This window comes from Limulus polyphemus, unplaced genomic scaffold, assembly GCF_000517525.1.
Source record: "Limulus polyphemus unplaced genomic scaffold, Limulus_polyphemus-2.1.2 Scaffold2151, whole genome shotgun sequence".
NCBI lineage: Eukaryota > Metazoa > Arthropoda > Merostomata > Xiphosura > Limulidae > Limulus > Limulus polyphemus.
The window spans coordinates 174,063-187,577 of record NW_013667761.1 but is presented as its reverse complement, the minus strand read 5'-3'; the positions used below and the strand labels follow the sequence as shown (position 1 = coordinate 187,577).

At 32.9% G+C, this 13,515-nt stretch overlaps 1 protein-coding gene across 1 annotated transcript; it reads right to left on the bottom strand.

The window, feature by feature from the left end:
- Positions 1 to 4,403: 4,403 nt before the first annotated feature.
- LOC111087437 lies at positions 4,404 to 9,931 on the bottom strand. The gene is made up of 3 exons (XM_022394062.1): positions 9,818 to 9,931; positions 5,774 to 5,926; positions 4,404 to 4,611 (listed from the first exon to the last, which is right to left on the bottom strand). Exons 1-3 carry the CDS (start codon positions 9,929 to 9,931, stop codon positions 4,489 to 4,491), a joined length of 390 nt encoding a protein of 129 aa, XP_022249770.1. The 3' UTR covers positions 4,404 to 4,488.
- Between the last annotated feature and the right edge of the window lie 3,584 nt (positions 9,932 to 13,515).

The window sequence follows — 13,515 nt, the reverse complement described above, 5'->3', positions numbered from 1 at the left end:
GCTGTCGTAACAATAGCAAGCTTGTAATTAAACAAAGACAAAACGATAGTTATACTTATCGCACAGTTTTTCCAGTTTTGATTGACAAAAATAGTCCGCATGTTTTTTAATCTACCAAAGATATTCACGTCGTCCCCAGTAACTCGAAAAAGAAAAGAAAGTAAGATAGTGTAAATTCGTTCAATTAGGTTCGATATATCTTCGAAAGACTTCTGAACTTTTCTCTTGAATTAAGAAGCTGAAAATATTTCTGTCTTCCGAGTCTCCTTCCAATATTTCGAAGTGTCGTAAGAAAATATTAAGTTTTTTACGTGGCACAGCGGTATGTCTGCGGACTTACAACGCTAGAAACCGGGTTTCGATACCCGTGGTGGGCAGAGCACAGATAGCCCTTGTGTAGCTTTGTGCATAATTAAAAACAAACAAACAATTTAAAAACAAATTGAGAATTATTTCTTTTACTGAAATGTAAGCTTTTGAAATATATATATATATAATTCTATCTAGAAGCATAGTGACATCACATATAACTAGGATCAGTTTAATAAAGCCTATGAGATGTATTTGAAAACTGCGGCCATATTTCTGTTTTCGCCTATTACTTTTTACTATTATATTAGCACAATGTGCTTCCATATACAAGTACAATTTAAAAGCCCCCCCCCCCATATGGGGAACATATTACATGTTTCTACAGAACAATAGCCTGTCTTGTTCTGAAGAAGATGGACCAATGTCCGGTCGAAACATGTAGTATGTTCCTTAAAATATAACCACTTCATTATGTTTATATATTGTTGTTTGTCAACCCAAAAATATTTAGTATTTGAATTATGACCTGTAGAGAAGAAAATCCAGATGACTTTTGTATTACTTTAATATGGGCGTCCGTGGCATCCTAACATAGCGCACTCTCCAATAAATTACAAAAAAAAAGAAAAAATAGAGATGATAACAACACTTTGAGTTTTTGCTTGCGTTAGAGCAAAACCACATTGGGATGCCTGCTGTGTCCACCGGGAGAATCGAGCCACGGATTTTAGAGTTGTAAGTACGGGGGATACCACTTCGAGAAACAGAAGATAGATACGAAGAACTACCTGACAGAGTCGTTCTATCTGCTGTTTATATGTCGCTTTTCAGCTATCCAGAACGTCCCAAAGTCGAAAACTGGTGAATAGCCAGAACCGAGGTTGCTTATTTTCGTTCATCGCCATATTTCCTCAACAAGCCTAGAGTTTATTTAATTTTATCATCATTTGATAGAGCAAAACAGTGTTCACGATCTGCGACTACCTATTTTATTATTATTATATGCAAAATATATAAAGCTTTATAACTTAGTAACCCATGTACGCCATCTTATAAAAAAAAGAGTAAACAAACGAGTATAAAGAAAAACAAATTATCATTAAGTAAAAAAGCTATGTAGAGCCGGCTACTGAACTTGGAAAGAAAAAAGCAACCAAACAAGATAAGGATGGAACTGGACATATCACTTGATCTGGCTAATGATTATATAACAGACTAAGCCTTCTTGACTTTATATGGAGAATAAACTCCTTACATTACTGACACTGTCAGAACAATCGTAAAATGTTACTCTATTATACAATAGCCATAAAAGTAGTATTCTAAAGGAAAGGTATAACGATGAAAGCTGAGATTCTATTCAAGATAAAATATTTCCAATAACATGTTTTTACATTACAATAACATTAACATAGTCACTTCCATCCTTGTCTTGTTTGGTTCTTTTTTTTCTTCAAGTTGAGTAGACAGTCCTACATAGCTTTTTTTTACATAGCGATAATTTTTCCTTTTATTTGTTAGATAAGCTAAATCGAGGCTTAGTTGAATATAGCGAATATAATTTAGTGTTAAATGAATCGTCTATGAACGATTTGTGTTTATAGAAACCAGTTTTTGTTATTATATCTTTACAAATACGGGTTACTGCGATAGTGACCAATGTGTACGTGTTTAAAATTAATTTTTTTTGTTTCGACATCGGACGATATTACCCATTTAAAATATTCGTAAAACTGTTTTATATATATATACATATATATATAATTGTGTTTGTCTGAAAATGGTTATCTAGTTATGTTTTAGTTTAGTTTTTTGTTGAGCACAAAACTACACAATGAGATAGATATCTGTGCTCTTCCCACCACGCGTAGTATCCAAATCCAAATTTTAGCGTCATAAAGCCTGCAGACTTACCGCTGAGCCAATGGGGAGCATCCAGTTAAAATATAACGCAACTAATCACAATCGTAAGAACTCTAGAAATTAAATGTAACGCTAACTCTAAAACTATTTTATTTAATGTCTTTGCTGTACACCACAATGTCAACACCTGACAACTAAAAAAGCTGAATTCATTAAAGACTCGGATAGTTTTAAAGATTCATGTTACCATAACGTAGCTTGTGGTCAGTAGCTTACAAAATTCCTTAAATAGTTTTTCATGTTGTTTTTTTTATCCCCCGATGAGAAGGTGGTAAGTCTACGGACATACAAAACTAAAATCCGGGGTTCGCTTCTACGCGGTAGACACGTCAGATAACGCCATATAGCTTTGCTCGAAAATAATCATTGTTATTTTTTCCTTCGATACTTATTTCTAAAGTTTAACTTTCTTTCTACTCACACTTAGTATTTAACTTAATGTTTAGCGTATACGTAGAATATTCAAAACAAAAGTACTTTAATGCGCCACCTACGTTAGTTACACTAGTTTTACTTCATGTGAAAATAACGCTTGCAAATTTTAGTTAGGTGACAAAAACTCTAAAAGTTTAAACCTCAACTGCATAACCTAAACAGCTGCTTTCCATTTTCGTATGCTCGTAGCCAGTACAAATATATTTTTGAGCTAAAACGTTAAAAACAATCTAACAAACATAAAAAATAACGAGAAACTATGTTATTAGAGCAGTATATTTTATTCTACACATTGGTTTCCAAATTGCACTAACAGTCATAAAACAGAATACATAGATTTAATTAATTATTTTTTTATTTTTTTTTACATAAGACGAACTACTTAAATGGTACTACTGAATATATTCAAGATAAAATATTTCCAATAAATATATTTTTACATTACAATAGCATTACTATAATCACGTGTACACATTATCTAACAAATTAATTTGTACAGTTACAAAACGAACGAGATAAATCTGTGCCAAATAAAGAAAATAATAAAAATATAAAATAAACATTTAATTCGAAGTACAATAACAGCCCCTTCTACTGTAGGCAAGTGCATATGTTGATAATTAAGTAGTTTCGACCAATAGTATAGAGTCATAAACAAATGTAATTAGCAACTTGATGATGACGCGATACAATGTGTCTAAACGTTGTAATTATCAAAATAATAACTTGAATATTGTAACAGGTGCTGTTGTTGTATTTTTGAATTAATTATTCATTTCAGTAAGTTCCTCACTAAACATAAAATAAGCATTTATTATAAACCAATTTATTGAAAGATATAACTGTCAGTTTTTGTGGCTTTGAAAATCTAAACTAAAAAAAAAAGTAAGTTCGAGATAAATCTTTCATGTCAACGCTGTAATCAAGGACATAAACAGAGATTTTAAAACTTGGATACAATAATTCAAAATATGAAATTGATTCATTTGTTTAAAGTGGAATTCTAACCAACAATAGCAACAGGGTATTTTTATAATAAGTTAGCATTTCTCAAATAAAATCAAAATTTGAAAATTAAATGTATCATACTCACGTCATAATTGAACATTTAGCTAAGCCTAACGAAAGACATTTTCTCCTAACGCAGTGAAAATCAATTCATGGACAAAACGATTTTTTAGAGTGTTCAGTGAAGTATCATCATTATTTTGTTTTTGTCAATAATAAATTAAACTTGAGTTTAAATGCAATGCCCTTTCTAGTAAAAGACAAGCTATAGAAGTAGAACAATTTAATTATTTTATTTATTAAAACACAAAGCAGTTGAACAGCACTTCCACATTAACTAAATAGTGACGTTAAAAAAATTTATATTAATATATTATTGTTGGGTAATTACTTTAAATGCGAGTATAGCGAGATTGTATTTGTAATTTAAGTTTATATATCTAACAAGCCCGTGACTAAAGGAGCACCAAGAATGACGAATATAATTTTTATTAATCTCTAAACGGTAGAACGAATGAGATCCGAATATTCGAATACATTGATCAATCTATGGGGAAAAATATATCTTTAAAATTTTTTTATAACTTTTCATAATTTTTGATGTTATTTGTCGAATGTTATTAACACTAAAAAGTACCATATACACACGTACATAAAACATTATACAACATACACACGTACATAAAACATTATACAACATACACACGTACATAAAACATTATACAACATACCCACGTACATAAAACATTATACAACATATATACGACGGACATTAGTAATTGCTACTAATGTGGCCCATATATAAGAGAACTAGACAACGAAATCCTGTCCACACTGGGTGAACTCATTGAGGGACAGGAGATTCTGGGTTTGGCAAGCGGGGACTGTACCCCCTAAGTTTGTGCAACGCCCTGGAATTCTCTTTGTTTTGCACTGTTAAAGAAAAATATGAATCAATTAAATAACCAAAAACGTACCCGAATAAGATCTAATTGTCTATATTTACCACAGTTTTACTAAATGTATATATAGTACATGTTTAAGCCATAACATCATAAGTTCAAGTAGTGTTAAATAATATTGATCCTCAAAAGAAAATGAGAATTTAGGTGATATAAGAAGCGAATTTATCGAATATTGTTATACTTTCATCAAATATCAAAAGAAGAATATAAACAAATACAAGTAGTTCACGGAGCAATCTGTGTAATACGGAATTCAATAAATTGGATATTCACTATGGAAATTGTATGTCTTCAGATCCTAAAATACACACTACTCTGTACATACTTTAATTCTCAATATAAAGTATTTATCAAATTTATGTATCAGTCCATAAAAAAATAACAATAAATCAGGTTGAATTACATTTCTTATAAGTTTAATAATTTTAACATATTTTTGACTACGTAATAAATATCAGCCTTTACTGAAAAATTCTAATGAAATTAGTCTTGTAAAACGTCTATAATGCAACTTCATAAGTTTCAAATACGTTAGCGAAATAACGAAGACAAAATATTTAAATACTGTATTACCCCTAATTATCGCCCCCCCCCGTTTTTCTTTTATAAAGCTTACCGTGTGTGACAGCAATAGGTTTGTTTGTTTGTTTGTAATTAAGCACAAAGCTGCACAATGGGCTATCTGTACTCTGGCTACCACGGGTATCGAAACCCGGATTCTAGCGTTGTAATTCCGCAGACATACCGCTGTGCCACTGGAGGGCGACAGCAATAGTAATCCAACATATAATCCACTTTTATTACCATAATTTTGATTTGGAAATTTAAAAAGAAGGAAAACAAATACATACACACACACACACACACAAACATACTTATTAGCATTGAAATCAACAAATCGCACGTGAGAAATAGAATCCGGAACTGCACAAATACTGTAATTACATTACTAATTAGCATTGGGATTCGGTAAACAAATACTTGGTTCATAGAGGATAAATTTATTCAAATTATTTCAAGACTTTTTCATTTTTCATGTTGGTATTAAAAAGTAAAGAATGTAAATATGTTAACCGAAAGTAGTTTGTCAATAAACTTTTTAAATATTTCAACATAATTTTCATTTATACCACTTCGATTTTCACATGACATTCAGGATCCACTACAGGTGGCGGTGTGAACGCTTTCCAAATGTCCGTGTTTCGATCATCTTTCACATCTTCGTGGAGATTTTGAATTATGCGCAAAGATTCCAGAAGTGATTTTGATTGGCCATTACGCATCTAGGACAGAAAATAATAAACTAAATAAAACATTTAGATTTTGTTATGTGTTAATAAAATATTTCATTTTTTCGTTTGGTTACGTGTAGAAACGTACCCCAGTGGCACAGCGGTGTGTCTGCGGACTTACAACGCTAGAAACCGGGTTTCTATGCCCGTGGTGGGCAGAGCACAGATAGTCCATTGTGCTTAACTTCAAACAAACGTGTAGAAACTAAGCAGTGATATAAGAGGAGTCAGCAAAATACATATTTATGATTGTGCACTCTATATATCTTAACAAAACTTGTCCTGAAAACGTTCACCGTACCTACTGTTAAAAACGACTATAAAACAAGATATATCTAGGTATTAATAAATATTTTGAGAAATATGAAAAGCTATTTAAATAAAGTTTAGTTTCTTAAACAAAATTGTAAGTCATTGATTTTATAAATGTTTTATAGTATGGTGTTCTTTTTGAAATTCACAAAAGGTGTTATGGTCCACTGTACACTAAACTTGGGCTTCCTGGTTTTTTCCAGTTTTAACCCTATTATCTAACTTTGTTTTATGTCGTGTAAAAGCGATGAATTTATTTTTTTAATTCATGATACTATTCTATCAAAATCTCAGAATTTTCTCCAAACTTAAATTACTATTTTAAGCCATAGTTTTGAAATAACAAGTATGATAGACTCTGTAGTGTGAAAGACTGGGTGATCAAGCATATTTTAACTAGATTTATTAATATTTCAAATTACTTGTGAAATACTGAACTATGAAATACTGTGTTGAATAATGAAGAGAGAGTAATTAACCTAACACTTCAAAGTATTGCGGTTAAATGACACACACCAGACACTTTTTATATTGGTAGCTAAGGCACACTTCAAGTGCGCAATGATCATTCATTACCTGTAACTCTAGCACTGTCTTTATCTGCAAACGGACCAAATGTGAACAAAGCCATCAAATTAAAAACAAATGATGAAATCATCAGGCAAGGTGGACAAGGCTTGGTATTTGTTGGATTCTGCACAATTTATGCACTTGGCAAGTGTCTTGTAGAACTGAAAAGCTCAGCGGAGAGCATCATCATAGATGTGCAGTACGTTATTCAAAACACAGTCTTGCAGAATGGAGGATTTCTCAAACAAGCTGGAGGAGCTGGGTGTGGAAGTACTTTCCTTCCTGAAATATGGCCAAGCCATATACCAACTACTCTAATACCAGCAATCCAGAGATTTAAGAAGATGTTACCAGGACTGGTCAAGTTTTCAAAAATGGCTGCAAAAGAGGACAAGACAATTGTTAAAAACAACAATTTCAGGATCAATGGAAACAAGGCACAGGTACTACTGATAGAGATGGCATTCTTGGAGAACCTGAAAGGCCCACTAGATATACATCTAATGGTCAGGCAGCGTTCATCTCCTATGGTACATGCCTAGTATGAATACATAAACACACTGCTCTCAACTCTAGTCATGAAGGAAGAGGTAACATCTTCCATTGAATGTGATGTCACTGACTATGAAAAGCAGAAAAGTGACAATGACTTGGAAATAGGAGCAGAAGCAAGGCTAGATCTTAATAAAGTTACATCAGAAACAGACAGAAAAAATCTTCTAGAAAGAATGAGGAAAGTCATGCAATCTACAGTGACTTATCTGCAGACTAAACTGCCATTGGATATCAAAATCCTGAAGTCAGTAGCATGTTTAAACCCTATGAATCAAAATCATGTCAATTCATTGGAACAAGTGAAATACTTAGCTGAAAAATTGTGTCACAAAGAAATTTTGTCAAGATAGCCGATGGAAAAAAAAGTGCTAATATAGCTTTTAATTAACGCAATATGAGCCTTTAATTTAGCTAACTTGAACCTTTAATTGTACAACCTTTGAGTCAAGAACTGAGTGACATGCCTGGACTTGTTTTTTTTTCTGTGTTGGTGTTCCAACCAAACCTTTCTCTGAAATAATCTAATGACTTTCAAAAGTTATTCGTGCTATCAAGTTGTTTGTTACTACAAGTCTCAATGTTTATAAAATTAATTCCCTGGTCTCGCCCAAGTGTTATTTATAACTGGTAGGGCGTGACCTAGTGGTTAGTGTGTCGGGCTGCAGGTCAAAAGATCTATGACTCGACACGCTCCAAACTTTCAGCTGTGGACATATTAAGAAAGCGGTAATCAGTCCCATTGTTCGGTCAATACTCTTGTGGCGGTTGATGGTGCTTACTGACCTCTTGCAAATAGTTCTATGTTAGGGACCTGCCTCTTTAGCCCACCTACCCATTGATTCAAAATTCCATTTTTCATTTATATATTGACTAAATATTCTATGACCACTCTTGAAATTCCTTGCATCGTTTTTACTATGTTATAAATAATTCAGATTTTTTCTTTACTTTATTGACTACGATCTCTTCATTTGGCATATCGATTGACCTTTTTTTTTGCACTTAGGTAAGCAAACCAATTGTTAATTAGATTAATTTTCTTAAATAAAATCATAACTTGCATACAGGTTCAATGTTGGTAGCAACATCATAATGATTGTGTATCTACAGTAAAGTTACTAATTACCACACCAAAAGTTTTTGTACAAACCTGATAATTTGTTTTATTAGAATATTCTGAAAAAGCTTTAATATTAATGCTAGCTAACTGGCGTAGCCGAATTTGCACGGGACGGTCCAATAGGCCGACGCCATATTGGAGAAGTAATGTATCTACACAAGTCTGCTGCACACAATTAATCATACTTGTTACAAAAGTATTTTTACTCAAGATACGTCTGCGAATTGACGACATCAATCTGACACAGATTCTAACAGCTCAGAGTGGAAAATGAAGTTTATATGACGAATATTTTTTTTCTCTCCATCGTACAGAATATCTGAAATGCATATCTATAGTTTATGTTTTTTCAGTATCCCTGTACACTGTATCTGGTATTTACTCTCCTATATCATGAACTACAGGGTATATCAGTATCCCTGTACACTGTATCTGGTATTTACTCTCCTATATCATGAACTGCAGTGAATATCAGTATCCCTGTACACTGTATCTTGTATTTACTCTGCTCTACCACAAACTGTCACGAAATCAGCAGAGTAGGGTAAAATGGATAGTTGATAACTAACATCTAATACATAATACCATGTTGAACGGCACTATGTAAAAGGTCGTGGCATACGCACTTTGACCCCAAACCATTTACATAGAAATATTGGTATTATAAAATTAACAAATATTACATTTTCTAGAATATTCCATACATTTCTACTTACAAGTGGACTTTATCGGTGTTCCTCACTTGTACAATACCACGGAACAGAGCAATAAAGGTAATTTATTGTCTCAACCATTCTGTGATAATCTATTATGAAAAGTTTCTCATAAGGAAAGAACATTATAATGATATTAACTACAGACTTCAAGGGTTTCTGGAAGTCTTTATTAATTACTATTGGCTTACTCAGAACGCGAAACGTTGGCCTCAAGCTAATCTTCACATGTTTACATGCGTCGTGAATCTGTTTCTTCCAAACAGGTGTTTAAATTCTGGATAACTTTCTTCAAATCCTACTTAGAAATCTATAAGAACCTAATGAAATATCAGTTTAAAATAGTTGACGGGTAATATTAACACACGTAGTTTTCTTTGTACGCAATTGTTTGTTTGTTTGTTTAAATTTAAGCACAAAGCTACACAAAGGGCTATCTGTGCTCTGCCCACCACGGGTATAGAAACCTGGATTCTAGCGTTGTAAGTTCGCAGACATACCGCTGTACCACTGAGGGCTTTGTATGCATACAGACACTAGTGTGTGACTCTCTTAAAGCTAATATTTTATAAGAAATTACGCGATTTTTTTTATGTGTGAAATGAAACTTACGTCAGCCTGGTCACCAACTTCAGGCGTCACTTTATCGGCGACTTGCCCTGTCTCTCCTATAACTACAACCGTGAGCAAAAGATAGAAGGTGGCTGAAAAAGGATTGAGCATCATTGTTACTGGTGGATGCTATTTTATCTATAAGGCTAGGAGCGACAAAGCAATGGCTTTAATATAAAAGCTACCACACACCCACGCTCCACTTACACCGCAGCGCGTGAGCATTCGTTGCTATGTCAGCGCATTTCCACACAAACTTAATATGTCATCCTGCAGTGAATATGTGTGCGCGTATGTGTGTCTATATTCTAAGTAAACGTTTTATAGAAAAATACATTTCAAGTCAGGCACTTATTCGCTGAGAAAAAAGTAGCCCAAGAGTTGACGGTGGGTGCTGTTGACTAGCAGCCTTCCTTTCAGTCTGTCAGTTCAAAATTAGGAACGGCTATTATACACAGATGTGTAACTCTGGGCGAAAATTCAAAAACAAAGAAATAAACGAAATATTATATTATTAATATAAATAATTTCAGTTTTTTTTTATATTGTTGATAATTTTGCATGACTTTAGAAAATGGCATTAGAACTACTTATATTGTTTAAATAACAAACTTTAGTAATTCATACTCGTGTAGGTGGGAAAACAATTTGTTTGTTTGAAGTTAAGCACAAAGCTATACAATGGGCTATCTCTGTTCTGCCCACCACGGGTATCGAACGCCGGTTTTAAGTTGTGCAAGTCTGTAGACATACCGCTCTGCCACTGGGGAGGATGCTATATATTAATACTTCGTACTTGTGTAGTTTAGAAAACAAATATTAATGCTTCATATTCAAGCAGTGTAAAAATAAATATTGGTCCTTCATACTTTAGAATACACATATTAGCAGCACTTCGTATTTAAGTAGTTTATTAAACAAATATTATTACTTCATACTAGTGTAGTTTAGAAAACAAATATTAGTACTTCATACTTGTATAGTTTAGAAAACAAATATTAGTACTTCATATTAGTGTAGTTTAGAAAACAAATATTAGTACTTCATACTAGTGTAATTTAGAAAACACATATTATTACTTCATACTTGTATAGTTTAGAAAACAAATATTAGTGCTTTATACTAGTGTAATTTAGAAAACACATATTATTACTTCATACTTGTATAGTTTAGAAAACAAATATTAGTATTTCATACTAGTGTAGTTTAGAAAACAAATATTAGTACTTCATACTTGTTAGTTTAGAAAACAAATATTAGTACTTCATACTAGTGTAGTTTAGAAAACAAATATTAGTACTTCATACTTGTATAGTTTAGAAAACAAATATTAGTGCTTCATACTTGTATAGTTTAGAAAACAAATATTAGTACTTCATACTTGTATAGTTTAGAAAACAAATATTAATGCTTCATATTCAAGCAGTGTAAAAATAAATATTGGTCCTTCATACTTTAGAATACACATATTAGCAGCACTTCGTATTTAAGTAGTTTATTAAACAAATATTAGCACTTCGTATTTAAACATTAGCAAAAAGAGTACTAGCAATATTGATATTATGACTAGAGGATCACAAAAACCAACGTTTTTTTGGCACAATGAAAGATAAAATTTATATCAGTAGTAAAATCCTTATAGTTCCGGTAACACGATTACCATTACCTAAGCTCTTATCTTCACTAATATCTCTGTAGACATTAGCGCCGATGGTGGTAACGTGTTACCAAAACTAGTCGGGTCTAACTAACAATGAAGATGTTACCTTTCATTGTGCCAATAAACGTCGGTTTGTGTGTTTTCTACTCATAATATAGTAGCACAATGTGCCTGAAAAGAAATTATTATCAATTCTTGCCTACTTTAGAAAACAGAATTTAGAAGTACATGTCTACTTTAGAAAATGAACATTAGCAGTTTGCGTCTTCTTTAAAAACGAATATTAGCAGTGTTTGTTTACTTTAAAAAACGAACGTTATTCGTGTTTAAAAATGTAAAAAATTAACGTAAGCAGTGTGTGTGTATTTAATAAAATGAACGTAAGCAGATTATCTATACTTAATAAAATTAACGCAAGCAGTGTGTATATACTTAATAAAATTAACGCAAGCAGTGTGTATATACTTAATAAAATTAACGTAAGCAGTGTGTATATACTTAATAAAATTAACGTAAGCTGTGTGTATATACTTAATAACATTAACGTAAGCAGTGTGTATATACTTAATAAAATTAACGTAAGCTGTGCTTTTATTTAATTAATTCTACTAATTCGCATTAGGCGAACACTAAAAAACACATCACACTATTTTGTAAAATACTATCTTCAATCTCCAAATCGAATTATCACTGATGTTCTCTTCTTCCTGAGATTAGCTATTATTAGTGATAAGTCTCAGGCTCTTTGACGATAAAAACTGGGTTTCGATACCCCTGGTGGCAGAGCACATTGTGTAGCCTAAAAATAACCAAACAACATCGTCTCTTCTCTTACTCTAACAACTTTCAAGTGTACATGTACCATGTTTTCTCTATCAATTATTTTACTGAAGAAACGTTTACAGTTGTACTCAATAATAGTGTCGCAGCAAGATCGCCTCCAACTGCATCCATACTCATAGTACACAGGACAAATGAGATTCGTTATAACAGTTATTTTTAAGAGTTCCTGTACGGTCCCGAGAGTGGTTATTTATTGGTTTGTTTGTTACAGATTTCGCGCAAAGCTACGCGAGGGCTATCTGCGCTAGCCGTCCCTAATTTAGCAGTGTAAGACTAGAGGGAAGGCGGCTAGTCATCACCACCCACCGCCAACTCTTGGGCTACTCTTTTACCAACGAATAGTGGAATTGACCGTCACATTATAACGCCCCCATGGCTGAAAGGGCGAGCATGTTTGGTGTGACGGGGATTCGAACTCGCGACCTACAGACTGCGAGTCGAGCGCCCTAACCACCTGGCCAAGCTATTTATTATTGATGTTTGTTTTTCTATATGAAGTAAATACGTTGTATTTTGTTTTCTGGAATACAAAACAGAAAATTGATATCCTTTGTACAAAAATTGTATATATACATATATATATGTATTAAGATTTTTGTCTTGTATACCTTGTGTTTCTCTTATGACGAACAGTTCCTAGTGTGCGTCATCAACGATACCAAAACGAAAAAAGATTAAAGGGAGTTTGAAATTCTTTCTGGTATTTTTGTTGCTATAAAACATATCTGGGACTATTAAAAGGTCCTGCATGAAGACATTGTTTCCTTAAATGAAATTAAAAGCCTCCCACATACACATGTACTATGGTCATGAGGAAAATAGTTGTTTGAATAGGATTGGACTTCAAACCAAACAAGTTAGATAATCAGTGTGATAACTATTCAGATTGTCAGCGTAGTTACTGTTCACCACCAGGTGATCAGCGTGGTTACCGTCCACTATTGGTGTTCAGTGTGGTTATCGTTCCTCATCAGATGATCAGCATGGTTACCGTTAACCATCAGGAGATTAGTGTCACCACTGTTCACCATTATATAACCATAGTGGTTAATATTCACTATCGTATCATTAGCATGATTTTATTATTCATCGTGATTATTGTTTACCTTCCCATCAAATAAATGGTATGTTATTATTCATCACTAGACTATTAGAATGGTTACTATTCATCGGGAGATCATCAACGTGATTATTG

Bases quoted from the DNA above. Each gene is read 5' to 3' on its own strand.
- LOC111087437 (XM_022394062.1), bottom strand. From the start codon at position 9,931: ATGATGCTCAATCCTTTTTCAGCCACCTTCTATCTTTTGCTCACGGTT. The intron at 5,927-9,817 runs GTAAGTTTCATT...TTTCTGTCCTAG, and splicing joins AAGTTGGTGACCAGGCTGAC to ATGCGTAATGGCCAATCAAA. The intron at 4,612-5,773 runs GTATAAATGAAA...TTTCTTTAACAG, and splicing joins GTCATGTGAAAATCGAAGTG to TGCAAAACAAAGAGAATTCC.